We start from the raw sequence: 16,557 nt of genomic DNA, 5'->3' as shown, positions 1-16,557 counted from the left end.
CCAATCGCAATACTTGGATGAAGGGACTCTCATTAGTCCCATTTCACAGATGAAGAAACCAAGGCAAAAGAAGGCCAAGTCCGCTTCGATCACCCTTCTGGTGTTTGGGTGCCTTCCTGTATCAGCTTAGAGTTCTCAATAGCAGCAACACATCCAGGACCCAGACACTCGTTTCTTTCTTTCTTTCCTTTCCTTTCCTTTCCTTTCCTTTCCTTTTTCTTTCTTTCTTTCTCTTTCTTTCTTTCTTTCTTTCTTTCTTTCTTTCTTTCTTTCTTTCTTTCTTTCTTTCTTTCTTTCTTTCTTTCTTTCCTTCTTCCTTCCTTCCTTCCTTCCTTCCTTCCTTCCTCTCTCTCCCTTCCTTTCTCTCTCTCTCTCTCTCTCTCTCTCTCTCTCTCTCTCTCTCTCTTTCTTTCTTTTCAGTTTTTCTCGAGACAGGGTTTCTCTGTGTAGTTTTGGTGCCTGTCCTGGATCTCACTCTGTAGCTCAGGCTGGCCTCGAACTCACAGAGAGAGATCCACCTGCCTCTGCCTCCTGAGTGCTGGGATTAAAGGTGTGTGCCACCACCACCCGGCTCCAGACACTCATTTCTAATAGGATCTTTGAGTGAAAGGAAAAAATGAATTACTTGGCAAAATGATTAATTATAATGCTGGATAAGGGAATGGATGAGAAGTATTTAGTTAGAGCAGAAGACGGCACTCAAAACCAAAAGAAAACACAAAGAAACAGTCATGGAACAGTGAGAGCTAAGCTGGAACAATGTAAGGACCAAATTCGGCCAAGTAGTGCTGGACTACAGCCTAAAGTCTAACACGGATGCCCAAGAGTACATAGTGAGATATAAAGACACTGAATTAATAAGTCATCATGGAAAAGAGACAAATCTCCCATGAGAAGGAATTCTAAATACTATGCTGCTATTGTGCCATCAAGGCCTGGGGACACAGCTCATGTTCCTTTAAAAGCAGCACACCATGGGTTGTGCACAGTGATACCTTTCCGCAATTGTATGGGGGGGGGGGACAGGTAGGGACAGTGACCTCATAGAAGAGAAACTTGGCAATTACACCTTAACCAGGTAAGCAAGGTCAACAGCAATAGTGGTTGGTCATACTGACAGGACATATTTTTATATGATTGGATAAAAATGATCCACCTCTGTGTTTCCTTCCTGGAGCCCAGAACATGAGTCTACTTTGAGAAAAAGACCAGATGAATCCCAACTGGGGGGAATATGCTACAAAATGGCTGACAGCACCCCATAAAACAGTCAAAAGTCATCAAAACAAGTCTAAGGAACAGCAAAGGTTGCCCAAAGAGGTGACAGCTAAGTGCAGCATGCTATCTTAGATGGGCTCCTGGAAAAGAGACGGACATTCAGTAAACATGAAGGGAAGCTGGGTAGACTGTGGGCTGGAGGTCCACAGTCCACGCTAGCGTTCTCAAATGATCTGAAGGAAGAACGTTCCGTCCCAGGAAACCCCCCTTAGGGATGAGGAAGAAGTAAAGGCATTCTCGAGGAAGCACAGCATGGGAGACCCTGCAGACGGCATAGCTTCCAAAAGTTCTAGATGAAGTTCTCAGACGGACAGAGTGACACCAGAAACTAAAGCCATCAGGGACAAAGAAAGAACTGCAGTCAAGTCACCAAAAGCCACTCTAGAAATGGGGAGGGGATAGTGTAAAAACTAACTTTGACGATGCATAGATAAAATGTAAAAGTGTTAAAAAAAAAATGTTAACCACAGAGGAAATTCCTCCTGCTGTATGATTCAGTCAATATAAACTACTTTAAAGGTCTTTCTAAAAGCTTAATTGAAAAAGATGGGTAAGAAACTATATATAGTGTGAAATATTTATCTGTGTGTGCGGCACATATGTGGTATGTGTGCAAGTGTGTGAGGCTATGCACACCCGTGTGATGGCCAGGGGAGAGCTGGTGTTCTGCTCCATCTCCTATGATCCCTTGACCCAGGATCTCTCACTTAACCTGGAGCGGGGTTGGCAGCCAGGAAGTTTCAAGCATCCTCCAGTCTCCACCTTCTACAGCACTGAGGTTACATGTGTGTACGGTCACACTCAGCTGCTGCTGCTGCTGCTTCTTTTTTGTTTTGTTTTTTTTTCAAGACAGGGTTTCTCTGTGTAGCTTTGGAGCCTGTCCTGGAACTCACTTGGTAGACCAGGCTGGCCTCGAACTCACAGAGATCTGCCTGTCTCTGCCTCCTGAGTGCTGGGATTAAAGGTGTGCACCACCACCATCACCCTGAGGTCACACTCAGCTTCTTATGTGAGTCCTGGAGATTTGAACTCAAGTCCTCATGCTTGTGTGCAAAGTGCTGAGCCATCGCCCCAGCTCTCTCGCTCTCTCTCTCCCTCCCCACCCCTGTGTGTGTGTGTGTGTGTGTGTGTGGTGTACTAGGTGGTGGCATTGGCATTCATAGGCGTTTGTAAAAATAGTTTTGGGTTTCCCAATAAGCAACAGAAACTGTCACATTTATGGTCAGGAAAACATTATATTGCAAAACCCACCGTCTTGCTACACTTCACTTTAGGCTCTTGGCAGAAACATTTCCTTTAGGCACAGACTCCAGACTCCAGTGGCTTCCTCTGAATGGAAATTTGGCTCCCAGACTTCAATGACTTAAAATCAAATAGATAAAAAAGAATTCCTCGAATATTCTACGAAAAGTGGGACAGCTTATGCACTACACTGTTTCAGCGTCCAACTTGCTCAAAAGACTTAACAAGATCAGCCCTCTTCAGCTCTGCATCCCACATGTTCAGCAGACAGCAGGGAAGACATGGTGATTCTGATTGTGTGGAACGCATGGGATTTCTAAACACAAAGCTTCCTGCAATCAAGGCCATTAAAAAATGTCATGACAACATTATTCTCCCTAGTGCTTCTGTCCCATTTCTCCATAAGCAAGGAAAGAAGACTGCCCACAAATGAGATATTGATTGCATTATGATGTTCTGAGTACCTCAGACCGAGAGGACCGGAATCGTAGCTGGCAGCTGTGTGCATTGTCGGGAATAAGAGACGGGCAACGATTATTTCTCTGCTTTCCCCTTTCCTATCTCCAGAGCAGAAACCACAGTAGAACTGTACTCACATTAGTTGGCTCAGAGTTTTGGCAGAGAGGGTCATATGACCCACCCTAACTCAATCAAGGTGCTTGCATAAAATTTCCTCATAGTAGATGCTAGGGAATAACCAAGAACTCATGGGGACGCTATGTCCAAGACTTCCAAAGCAGCAGGAAGCAGAGCACTGAGCTCCTGTTAGCCCAAGGCCAGCTCCTATGCTCTTATCCTGCAGACCCGGCCAACAGTTTCAGCTTCTACTCTTGATCGCAAAAGGTGGCTTTGTGTGGACTTCTGTCGCCCATCCCTGCAAAGTCTGAGCTATAGAGTATAGAAGTTTTGTAGCTGCAGGCTGGTGTCGTGTGTTGAGAGGCGATTAACCAAACGTTCTTCAGAGGTCCTCAGTTTGCGGGGGTGTGGGGGTGTGGGGGTGTGGTGGACATCTGGCTCTTTGGCATGTTTCTACTCTACCGTCCCTGGATATAATTGTGTGTTCAGTTCACCTGTCTCTCTTTCCCTCATCTGTAAAGTCAGGAGTTTAGTTTACTGCACTTTGAGGCCCCAGACCAAAGCACAGAGCCTGTACAGCATACAGTAGGTGCTTATTAAATGCTAGTTGATTTCAAAATAAACTATGGTCATTTTTCTTATGATTCCAGCATTACCTCACTCCTTGAAACTTTATTAATTGGAAATGTGTAAGCAGGCTAGAAAATTAATTTATTCAAGAAAAAAGTGGTTCTTAACTCATGTAGTAGAGTAAGAGACTGTAAAGAGAATGAGGAAACTAATTAAGAAAATAAATTGTTTCAAGCAGGCCATAACCATTTAGTATCACCAATTCGTATAGAAATAATTTGTGGGCTCTGTTTCAAATAATAGTCCTCTACCTATTCATTAAATAAGGTCCCTGAGGATGTTTATTAAGTAACACTTTGTTAGGCTGGTTCATTTATTATTTGCACTTGAAATATTCCATAAGTCAGCCCCTTATTAATGGGAAAGGTAACACCGGCAGTTATACATGGTTTAACTCACAAACATAAATTCTCTTAAAATCTACAAAAATATAATAACGAGTGAAACAAACCTAATAAACTTCTGGCTGTTTTGTGTCTTATCCATTATTTAACTTCTTTAAGATACATTTCATTCCATTCATTTGCTGAGCAAATGCTTTGGGGTATAAACGCCTAGCATCTAACTTACCATGATCAAACATTTACTGTCGTTAACTAGTGATTGGACCTAGGTAGGGCACTAAAGTCTAAATCACCCCGCATTCCTGATACTGCCCTGAAGCTTCGACCTTGAACCTGGGTCCTGAAACCCATTTTCACCTCAGCCTTCCCTTCCTCAGTCAATGACAACTGCAGCCTTCCACCCATTCAAGCCAAAAGCCTGCGAGGCATTCCTACAGCTCATTCCCTGACCTCAAGTTTCATTCACCAAATAATCCTCCAGAATCAGTCTCTAAATCCACCCGGATTTAGTGCCATGCCAGCCACCTCTGCTGCAGCTGCAGACTCCTCACCTCTGGCTCCCTATAAGCAGCGCTCTGATATCCCAGGAGTCAAAGAACTTAGTCATGCTATTTAAATCATTCCCATCCCACCTGCTTAGTTATGTAATGGCGTCTCCTCAGTTCTTACAAGGATAAAAACCAAAAATCGAGCCAACAACAACAAAAACAAACAAACAAAAAACTGATACCAAGCAGTTTCATACAAATATCTGAACTCTTTCATTTTGAGACAGTGCCTCATGTGGTCCAGGGCAGCCTTGAACTTGCTGTTTAACAGAGGGTGACTGAACTCCTGATCTTCCTGCCTTCACTCTTCAGTACTAGGATTACAGGTGTACGCCACCATGCTGGGATCCTAATTCATTTCTTAGTAAGTACCTCCAAGTCCCTCAGGAATGAATTTCCAATAACAATGTATCTTAATGTTTAATAATAATAATAATAATAATGTATAAAATATTTACTCTGTGTCTATAGCTGTGCGGAGCTACTGATGACCATTAATCCAGTCAAGAAGAAAAACTGCAATTAAAAACATTTGGCCATCAGAAAATTTAAAACACCAAGGCTTAAGTTTCCGTGCCTGCTTGGAGATGCTGTGTGTAAGAGGGTGATCCAGGAGACTTCCAGCTATAACACACAGCACAACCTGGAGCTTCTAGGTTTCCCCAGGACAACTAACACCTGGACAGTTCAGAGGCACGAAAAACAAACTTCTGGTTTAGAGCTGACGCTGTTACCACTGTGTTCAACCACTCAGCCTACGTGTTAACACGGGTACAAATATACCATCATCCAGCCTCGGATACAACCACATTACAGTAAGGTCACGTTCTCAGAATGTGACTTAAGAAGAAAAAGAAACAACATTGTCATCGTAAAGAATTCTCCCAGTATTTTTTAAATGGTAGCAGGTCACGTCTCGTAATGCTTAGCTCAGGTAGAACACAGTTAATTAAGTATTCTATAAAGACCCACTGATCAACAGACTTGATTCTCAGGAAGCAGTGCATGTCTGACTTACGGGATTGGAGCTCCACGTCTTCCTATGAACTCTCAGCCTAGGCTGCATTCAGCAAAGTCGAACATCACTAACATGATATAATAGAACTGTATCCATTCACATATGGACTGATGGATGGACAGATATTTAGTCAGTTTGCATTAATATGAATGTTCTAGGAATCTTAGAAAACAACATTTACTATTAATATTTTCACTCAAACATCTTGTTCTGTATGACTCAAACGTCAAGGTTAGGCATGCTGGGAACACTGGGACGACCACCAGAGGGAGCCCGCGTGTTTTTCTAAGTATATAAAATACCAAAAAAAGAGAAAAAGCTTACAAAACATAAAGCTGGACAGGGGAGGGGAGAGGGGCTGTAGTCGTTTGAAAGAATGTCTTATTGTCTGGCAGGTGCGTCTTGCATTTATGCTACAAATCCCCTCACTCAGCAGCGGTCTATCTCAACGCTTTGACACAAAAAACAGAGAGCAGCCAATCATAATCTATTTTAAATATCCACATACCCTAAAACTAGAAGGTCCAGGGGGAAGTGCTGTGATGGCATCCACAGTTCTCCGCCGCACCTCAGGCAAGCCTTCGGCAGTTTTTCTTAACATTCCTGCTTTCCTTCGCTATTCTGGTTCATCTTTGCGGTTAACTTTGGGGGAAGGTTTGGGTGTGGCTTCCTCACTTTGTCTGGGATCGGGCTATCAAATTACAGCACTTGGTGTGACTTGGGATTTTTTTTTTCCTTCTCCTGTCCTGAGCCAAATGATGAGGGCATTAAAAAGAATGTTTTTCCACTTGTCATCTTGAAGTCTTCCTAGATGGAAAACTGGATCCAGTTCTAAAGAGGATACAGAGGACCTCCACCAGGAAGTCTAGAACTGAACTCTTGCAAGCCAGACCCACGGGCCCAGCTCAGCCACCCCCAAGCTGGAGAAATGTCCTAGGTCTTTCTAGCATCATAATACCTTACATTTGACAGCATTATCAAGCTCGTCTTGTTAGACTTTTTCTTGGAGTATATTGAGAGCCGTGATCATTCATCTACAAGGAAAATGAAACTCACAGGGTTTCAGGTTCATTACTGATAGCAATTAAGGGTCAAGGACACAAAGTCTGATGAAGACTCATGTCTGGCGACATGAACTCTGACATGTGACTGTCAAAGTCCTTCATAGCCATATCCTCTGGGAGAGAATTTTTCTGTCTTCCTTCCCCTCCAGCTACACTTGGAAGTCCGTCGGGAGTGAACTGAATGCCCTAGCCTTGTTTTCCAAGTTTCTTTTTCATGTCTAGATAGGGTAATTTTATAATGTATGCAAATAAATTAGCACAAACAAATTGAATTCTGCAGGGTTAGGTCCTCGGCTGGCTGCTGTTGGGCTCAACATGCTTATTAATGCTTCAGATACAGACTCAAAGACATTATTATCAAATTTAGCAACGATGCCCAATTGGGTGGGGTGACTGACAGTTAGGGAAACTGGATTGAAATTTAAAACGACCTTGATGAACAGAAAAGGAAAAAGAGGGCAAAACTTAATAGAAATCTTTGCAAAACCATTCGCTCGAAAGATGTAGGGAAGCAAGGAACGAGAGACGTGAGGAAACAACTGCGCGATTACAACAGAAAAGGAACCGGAGGTCAAAACGAACGAATGACAGGCTTCAGAGACAGCGGCAACCTGGCTCTGTCGCTTTGCAAAAGAAGGCATGATTTTAGGAGAGACAAGTGGGGCCACTGTTAAGCTACTTCCTCTTCTAGATACAAATGAGGTCAGTCTAGGAGAAAGGGTGTTGTTTGGACCCCAACACCTGTACCTTGGAAGGTAGGTTTGGAAGGCAAAGTTTTTAAGTCTGTGACTGATGACACTAACCTCATTAGTCTACATTCTCAAGCCCAGTTCTTTGTTCATGTCACGCTCACAGCCTAGAACTTCCTCTCTCCTTCGACTCGGACATCACTTCTTTCTCCATGAGGATGCTCCGAGTTCCTCCCCCTCCCTCAAGGCACCTTTCCCAGCCACCCTGTATGTGCTTCCACAAACTGGATACCAGGCAGCACTGGGCCACAGCGCTCCCCTACCCCCCGACCTGGCATGAACTGTCATGGCCTCACTCTCTAGATGAGAAAACAAACCAAGGAGGATGAGGAGCTGTCAGGGCTGGGACTTTCACTAAGGGCTGAAGAGCTCTTAAGGCCACATTCCACTGCCCCGTGGGCGTCCACAGCATCTTACTGTACTCATTTGCTTGGTGTCTGCCTCCATCTGGGGCTCCTGTACCTGACGGGAAGCACCAAGTTTTATTTGTTTTTCATGGACCCATTCAGAGCCTGGGAATGGTCAACAATGTGTGTTAAATTCAAAGTTTTCGACCAAGTAGGTAATATGTTCTGTGGGTATTTCTGAGTCATTTTTTGACTGAAAGAAAATAGAAAATAAATTATGTTGTAGTGAAGAGAGTTCAAATAGTTCTGAAAAGTGGCACAAATCTGAAACAGTACAGACAGTGATTGGACAGGTTTATAAAATGTAAAAGAATGGAAATAGTTACATATCTTTGTATACATGTAAAATCATGTGTATGCATTTACATATAGTATGTGCACATCTATGAACATTTATCACCTTATCATCTATTGTGAAGATGATTTTCCCTAAAGGTAAAGAGAATGATTTTAAAAAAAAGTTCTATTATCTGTGGACTCAGGAAAGCTTTCTTGATATGGAATTCAAATTCTAAATGATGGGGGTTGGGGAGATGGCTCAGCAGTTAAAAGCACCAGCTGCTCTTCCAAAGGACCTGAGTTTGATTCCTAGGACCCACATGGCAACTCACAACCACCTGTAACTCTAGTCCCAGGGAATCTAATGCTCTCTTCTGGCCTCTGCAGGTGCCAGACACACACGTGGCACACAGACATACATGTAGGCAAAACACCTATATGCATATAAATAAATAAATGAACAAATAAATTTTTTTTGTAAACTATAAATGACAGTCAACCATAGATTGGTTCAGCTCATCTGAGAAAACCATTTATTGTCCTTACCTTAAGGCATACCTGTAATTTGGTCACAAGTTCTCAAGACAGAAATGATTTTTTAAAAAAAAAACAAAAACAAAACTCATTGTCATTGAACCTAAGAGATGCCAGATCTGAATTGGTTGAGACTACTCTGGCCACCCACAGTGATGATAAAGATAACTGCCAAGATAAAAAGTTTCTAAAGACAGCGAGGTACTGTCCTCAGCTGCGGAGCCGGAGCCGTGTGGTAGTGCTTTACCATGGATGGGCCACAGTACTTGTCCCACGAAAGGCCATGTATCAAAGAGAAGGCAGGAAGAGGCTACTGGCTGGGGAGGGCTGGGGGAGGCGATTTCAGGCCTTTGTCACTAGCAAGCACCATTATTATTTGAACATCGAACTCTGCATTGCCTCGTTTCTCTGTGATCTCCCGCCCACACCAAATTCTACTCACTGAAAACATTGCAGGAACATTTTCAAAGCCCAGCTCAGTGACAGAAGCTGAACAAACCATCTGCAGTGGATAAGCTCTATGTCAAGATATTTGAAAGAGGGTGAAGTAACATAAAAAACAATCACCAGAGAGATCCATAATATTATTAAAAAAAAAAAAAACTATTCTAAAATATATAGTGAGGCACCACCCAGGCTACCCTGAAGCATGTCCCTTCACCATGCAAACTCACAGTCAGCAGGTACCAGGCTCAATTCGGGAAAACATTCAGATGCCACCGACACCTGATCTAACTGAAGACGCATCCTACATCTCCCGCTTGCTTCCTATCCAGACAAACAGCAACTGCAAACCATCTTAAAACTTAAACCACCAGACCACTGCAGAAACTAGAGAGGCACAGGACGGTCCACTTTTATAGCAGCAGAGGAAGGGAGGGAAAAAAGGCATAGAGAAACCCGGCAAGGACATTCCTCCCATAAAACACATAACTCACAAATACAAAAACAAACATCTCTTCGGAGGCCAGAGAGCTGAGGTCGTCCTTGGCCCCTGGGCCATGAAGTCACTGGTGTTTTCTGGGAGGTGGAGCAGAGTACAGTCTTGGCTGACTGGCTGCTCCACCCTTCCTAATAGGCCAGCTTTTAAAAAAAAAAAAAAAACCCTCAGTATTTACACATCACACAAGTTGCAGGACCCAGGAACAGCTCAGCTATATCTAATCTACTCTGGCGATAAGTGATTTGCCCTTCAAATTCAGAAAAGGCAGGCTCAGGACTTGCTAAGGCTTTAGAACTTTGTTGTTCTGTCCTGTGAGAGCTCTCTACGCCCTCTGTCAGTGACACGTGCATTCCGATCTGTGTGGGCGCCGCTAAGGTGCAGGTTAAAACACAAGGACCCCAAGGCAGAGGGAAACAGCGATTAAAGGCCAAGTCTTGAACCGAAGGCAGGATGTCTTCATAGGCTCAGGACCTGTTGCAGGCATTTGACGAGCAGGGATTTTAAACTGTGCTCCAGGGGAAACTTCGTGAACTCGGTGGCTGGAGTTGAAAGGGTTTGCCTTGTTTTAAGGGACTATCTCACATTTTTATGATATAGGTTTGTATGAAGACACACGCTCTCCTTTCTCTGCATCTAGCCCTGAATTGCACGATAGCAGTGAAATATGAGCTGGAACATGTTTCGTCTGCTTCCTCTAACCTTGACAAACTGACAGCAGTAACAGGAAAGAAATGTCACTAAACACTGCTGACGTCCCGAACATCCTGACGAACAGTTGCCTGTTCTGTCCTGCTGCCCACTCCTTAACAAGGTGGTTCACAAACTGAACTGATTCCTTACCAAGTCACAATGTAAAACCTTAAATCTACCAAGTGATGTCCCTAAATGATTCTTCGTCTACACGTCTAATGATTTTTAAACGTTTGAGAAACTCTCGCTTAAACCAATCTTACACGAGGCCTGTCAGCCATATGGAAAGGAACCAAGTTTAATCAGATCTAGGTGTATCTAAATCTGCTTGGAATCACCTTGAGATCTGATGGGATCCTACAGTCTGTGGGCAGAGCACTCGATGCTCATTACACCATGGACTCCATAACTGCCTAGGAATAAGCACTTCAAGGGAAACAAGATGTTGGTCATTCAGGAAATGGAATTTTATTTTTCAGCAGCCCCCTGATCGGATAGTCTATTTTGCTGCTTTTTCCACATAGAAAGAAGGAACTTTCTAGAATAACAAACCTCTTGGCAAATTGCCTGTCTGAAGATTCAGCACAACAAACAACAATCTCCCCAAGGAAAAAAATCTCAGAGAAAGGCTCCTTCCCTTAAAGGCTAGCTGTCACATTAGCTGGAGAGCTGGTACCTGAGGATTTAACTTCAGTGTTAAACATGGTCAGCCGGTATGGTGTGTAAAGAAGAGAAAACTACAGTTCAAACAGATCGAAAAGAGGGATTTCTTTAGAAAGCCAACAGCTAAGAGCAATCATAGCTTTGTGAAAACAGTCCACCTGCATTATTGGCTCCACAGTTATTTTTCTAATATTTCTCTCCATCATTGCTTAGGTTCGTGTCCTGGGTTCATCCTACATTGACTGATGACCCTAATCCTTAGAGTAGGTAGTAGACAAAATCATCCAGCGAGTGGTTATGTGGAACTAATGAAACAGAATGTTCTTTTTATGCACAGTAAGACCTGTTCTGAAAAAAAAAAAAAAAAAACAGAGCTGGCAAGGTAGTTCAAAATGCTACATATTGATGATGTCCTTATGTTTGATTAAAAGTTAAACACGGTGATTAACAGAACCAGGAGTGGAAGCCAGGGAGGAGAATAGATTCTTTCTACAAAGAGTCTGCTCAGACACCGGCGCCCTCATCTAAGCACTTTTATTCCATCCTACGGGCATATTATCGTTATTTGGGAACACGTGGGAATACAGTGTCTCTCAGCGTGTACTTAAAGAAGAGAAAGGATAAAAGAAAACATCGTATCCCAACTTGTTCCTTGAAAGGGAAAATTTTCAATTAGCCCCACTTTAAGGCTCTTAGGCCTCTTTTTATCTCTCTGGAACTTCCACTCTCCTCATGAATGCCTTTCATCTCCTCTGCCTTATTTGACTGTGCACTGGAGATCTTCCCAAATTGCATGCGGGATCAGTGCATCTATTCTATTTGCTAATACAGAGTCCATGCGCTTTAGGGTTCACTGGGGAACGATCAAGAATAATCCACATGTCTGCTGGTGCTAATACTGGGGCGTCAGCTTGCCCAGTCCCCCAAATCTTTCAGGGCAATGTGTTCCTCACAGTTCTCCGAGGTTCTGCAAACTTCAAATTCTTATTTTGTCTGGACATGAGGACCTAACAGCTGTGAGGTTCTCTGCTCATTGTCCTGTGCCTGCGGGTCCCACCGCAGGGGGAGGGCAAACCTAAAGGTCACCCAGAGATGAAAAGTGATGGAATTTCCTTTTGAAGCTTAGAACATATCAGTCCCCCCCCCACCCCAAGGCTCAGGAATTCTTTGTATTCTTCTCCAAATCACCAGCTGTCCTTGATGAGAAAGTTCGAGGCTATTTTACCGTCTTGATTTACCTCATGATCTGCAGGCTAGCTGTTACAGTGTGGATGCTTTGGGGTTCCTGCATGCAAAGTGGTGGCAGGATCAGCTTGCTCCTTTCTAGAAAGCCTGTTGCTTGTGAATCTGGTGAGACCAATTCTCTAGCTTTTTTGTTTTGTTTTTTTGTTTTAAGACATCCAGACTTGGGTTTTTGGTATTGTTGCTTGTTTGCTGTTATTTGTTTCTGTTTTTAACAGTGGAAGACAGACAGCAGGTTCATTGAAGAAAAGTGTTTTAAAGAGAGCCACAAAAGGCACCTGGACAGTTCCTTTAGAAGGGGTGAGGACACTTTTCAGGGATGAAAAGATAGCCAGAAAATGATGCAGTGCTTGAGAAAATACTAATTACAATAACAGTCCTAACACTTCTCAGCTCTATTGTTCTCACTCAATGCTTTCCATAAATGATCACATTCAATATTCATAATAGAATTTTGAGGTGGTCATGACTACCAGCCACATTTTTAAAATGAGACTAAGATGTTTAGGTAAACAAAGCAGCTTGTACACGGCCCGTAGCTGCATTCTGAAATGCTTTGCTGAACTAAATCAAGTCAAAACTGGGAGTGACATTTCGAGCGGCATTGCTAAGGCTGGATGTCCTGTGTGACATGGTAGGGTGGTGGGGTAGGACCCAGCCAGCTCTTCAAAAACCAGCTGTATGAAAAGCAGATCCCTTACAGAGTCAGCTCTCTGAGAAGAGATACGCAGATAACTTGAATTTAAATAAGACTCTATCTGCCCACAGTTGCAGGTCTGAGAGCAAAGAGAAGCGCAACAATTCAGTAACCTTGTCACTTAGGTACAGCAATCAAGAACAGGATTACAAGGCGGTACATCTGAGTTCTAACCAAATATCATTATGATCATTCCTAGGCATGTTCACCATGAAGCCTTCCATGTTGTGGTATAAGCCTAGAGTGCATTTAATAGAGTTAACACCATGGTTACCTGCATGAGAGGCACACCCACTGAGATACACTTTTCCTTAGCATATACAGTGGACACCGTTGGTGGAAACTGTACGTTTTTTCATTTGTTTGTTTTTTTTTGAAACAGGGTTTCACTGGATAGCCCCGGCTATCTTGGAACTCACTCTGTAGACCAGGCTAGCCTCAAACTCAGAGATCTGCCTGCCTCTGCCTCCTGAGTGCTGGGATTAAGGGGGTGAAACACTACACCCAGCCCTGGAAGCTGCGTTCAGAAACCAGTTACATCAATTAGTCATCCTCAGTTTCCAAAGAGAAATGCTGGCCTTAGTGCACTTGGATATAATTAGGCAAATGCATCAACAGACCCTGGTTTTCATCATTTACATTCCCATTGAGGAAAAGCAACTGGTCTTCTTCACAGTGTTATAATAATTTGTTCTATTGACGTATATGCATCATGGGAAAAAGAACACTTAGCACTTAGATGCTTTTCCCTAGAATAACCTTTCTCTGGACTAAATACCAGAAACATGTGACAATCACGTTGGAGCAGTCACCCTGTTCTCCTGGGTATTTTAAATGACTCACCCAAGATGCCACAATAAGATTAGGAGAATATTTACTGCTCTGTTGACTGTGGATGGAGAGCTTCCTTTGCTTGGAAGGTCACCATGGTTATGTTTTACCTTATGACAGTTTATAGAAGCTAGGCAGGGGAAGCAGCTACTCACATTCTCCTTGTCGGGAATCCCTAGAGGGAGGAAAGAGAGAAAAGAGAGGCCATAAATTATATGATCAACCAATACAATGGAACCAAAATCCTTTGCTGGAGGAAGGTCAGTAACACTTCCGCTTTTTCCATGTGTGTGTGCATCCATAAAAGCTTACACAGAGAGACAGACAGATGCACCCACACGTAACTCTAAATCAATGCGTCGCGGCGAATGGAGCTATGCGCCCGGGGAACAAAGGCCAGGATCATGTTGTATCCACCATACGCTTTCCCCTCCCAGTGGTAAAAATCTCTCCGTGACTCACTTACACCCTGCACGTCTCCACACTACAAACCACCTCACTCTGGGCCAGGGATCTGAACTCAGGAGCAAGCAGCACAGGAAACCCACCAGAACCCAAGTTCTGTCTTGAGCAAAGCTCCTTCCTGCTGTGCTCAGGCCAGGCCTAAGCCTGGCAGCAGCCGTTTCCAGGCCAGGGTGAGCTCAGTTCCCTTAGCTAAGAAAACGCCCCATTCTTCCAGGTACTCCTCTGTTCCGTCCCTTACGAACAGTACAGGAGATTCTACCCAAGGCAGCCCCTGCTCCTTTCCTCTGGGTGGACACGGTAAGGTGGCTGCTGTGGGAAGCCACATCTTCAGCAGAGCTCACTAAGTTCAGGGCAGCGGGCACAAGTGCCATCCCAAGGAGGAAAAAGAAGCACAGATCGGGCTCCTGTGTGGCTTCTATCTGCCTTCCAACCAGGGGCTCAGCGTAAGGTGGTTTGCACCACGAAACCACAGCGTGTCCAGATCCTAAGTATACGGGGCACTGTTCCCAGATATGGCCACACAATTGCCATGTCAACCTTAACAGAACGGAGTGGCCATCCCAACGGCAGCAGGGTGGTAGGCAAGCAGCCTTAGACTGGAAGAGATCATCTGAAAGTTCCCTTAATCTGGAGAGTCTCAAGACACAAATACTCAGGCAGGACGCAGGGGTGATAGGCATGTTGCCATAGCATCCCAGGTGTGTGTGTGTGTGTGTGTGTGTGTGTGTGTGTGTGTGTGTGTGTGTGTGTAAGGAACCAGGTGGTCTTGTGCCATAACTTTGAAATTCATCCTGCACCCACCCTGTGGGGCAACTATCCAACTGGCAATTAACTACCTTGTAGGCCCGGAGTGGGCCAACTGAAGAGAGCTGGGGTGCAGTCAACTGCCAGTTTGGGAAATCTGAATATTGACTTGATAGAGGATTACTTTTAAGGGAAACAATGGCAGCTCTTTCATGTGGTGGAAGTGCTGACTGCACATGGAAAAGCCTTTGTTTTCAAAAGGGCCTCCTAGCTGGGAGCAGGGCTGTGTGCCTGTAACCCTAGACACCAAGGAGGCTGAGGCAGGAAGACTGCAAGTTAGACTAGTCTCAGGTATGTGGTACCACACAGTGGAGAGAGAGACAGAGAACCAAGTTCGAGCTCCTGAGGTTTTAGGAAAAAGTGGAAAGACTGTGAAAAAGTCAAGAACCGCAAGCCTTGGAAGTAAGGCAGGAACACAAGGATCATGCAACAGAGCCCCGAGATCCGAGGGAGAGCAGGACTGGAAAGCTATTAAATTAATAAGAACAATGGGAGCCACTGTGTCTGTTGGTGATGGTTAACTGTGGAGTGAGTCATTTAAAAGTATGGGGCGGGGCTGGGCGTTGGTAGGGCACGCTTTTAATCCCAGCACAGGAGGCAGAGCCAGGTGGATCTCTGTGAGTTCGAGGCCAGCCTGGTCTACAGAGCGAGATCCAGGACAGATACCAAAACTACACAGAGAAACCCTGTCTCGAAAAAAAAAAAAAAAGTGTGGGGTGGAAGCCAGACTTCCTGGGGCTAGTGAGTGGCTAGGGGTGAGGACATAATAGCTAATACTTCATGCATAATTATTATGGGCCTGGCACTCTCTTAAACACATGGCACATTTCGATTCATTTAATACAACAACCTTAGCGGGGAAACTGAGGCACAAAGCATCTGAGTGTCTCGCCTAAGGTCACATAGCTAGGAGAGAGCACAGTTGATTTTTTTTTTTTAACTCGGGCAGTCCTAGTGCACGGGTTCTTCCTAGCTCAGCCAAGAGGGGGAGGCAAAAAGGAGAGAGAGAGAGAGAGAGAGAGAGAGAGAGAGAGAGAGAGAGAGGATATCCTCTTTCCTGCCCCCTTTTCAAGGAGGCAGATGTGGGAGAGGGTGGGGGCCATAGAGAAAGAGCGACAGCAACGTGTGGGACAGAAGGCGGGAACCCTAGAGATCCCGCCAAGCAAGAAGGTGACCCCTGCGGAAACTAACACACTGGAGGGTGAGAGTGGCGTTCAAGGACCAAGGGACAGGGTGGAAAAGCTGTCTGCCATGTCTGAATCTGGCCATCAAGGTACCATAACTTCAACTACTCCATGCTTGGCACTTTGTTACACACACACACACACACACACACACACACACACACACACACAAACACACACACACGTAGCGGGGATAGGGAATAGAGAGATGGCTCAGCAGTTAAGATCATGTACCGCTCTTCCAGAGGACGGATGCAGTTCCTAGCACTCAGGTCAGATAGCTCACAACGGCTTCAGGGAATCTGATGCCCTCTTCTGGCCTCTGAGGGCACCTGCACTCTTGTGCACAGACACATACATAAAAATAAA

At 44.4% G+C, this 16,557-nt stretch overlaps 1 protein-coding gene across 6 annotated transcripts in view; it reads right to left on the bottom strand.

The window, feature by feature from the left end:
• The window catches only part of Rapgef4 (Rap guanine nucleotide exchange factor 4), a 284,557-nt gene that overhangs the window by 104,542 nt on the left and 163,458 nt on the right, over positions 1–16,557 (bottom strand). For all 6 annotated transcript variants that reach the window (XM_028885722.2, XM_028885723.2, XM_028885724.2 and 3 more), the window contains one exon: positions 13,891–13,910. In XM_028885722.2, the coding sequence (XP_028741555.1) occupies positions 13,891–13,910 (20 nt within the window). The remainder of the gene's footprint in view (positions 1–13,890; positions 13,911–16,557) is intronic.

The sequence above is a fragment of the Peromyscus leucopus genome, chromosome 4 (assembly GCF_004664715.2).
Source record: "Peromyscus leucopus breed LL Stock chromosome 4, UCI_PerLeu_2.1, whole genome shotgun sequence".
NCBI lineage: Eukaryota > Metazoa > Chordata > Mammalia > Rodentia > Cricetidae > Peromyscus > Peromyscus leucopus.
This window is presented reverse-complemented; position numbering and strand designations above follow the sequence as displayed.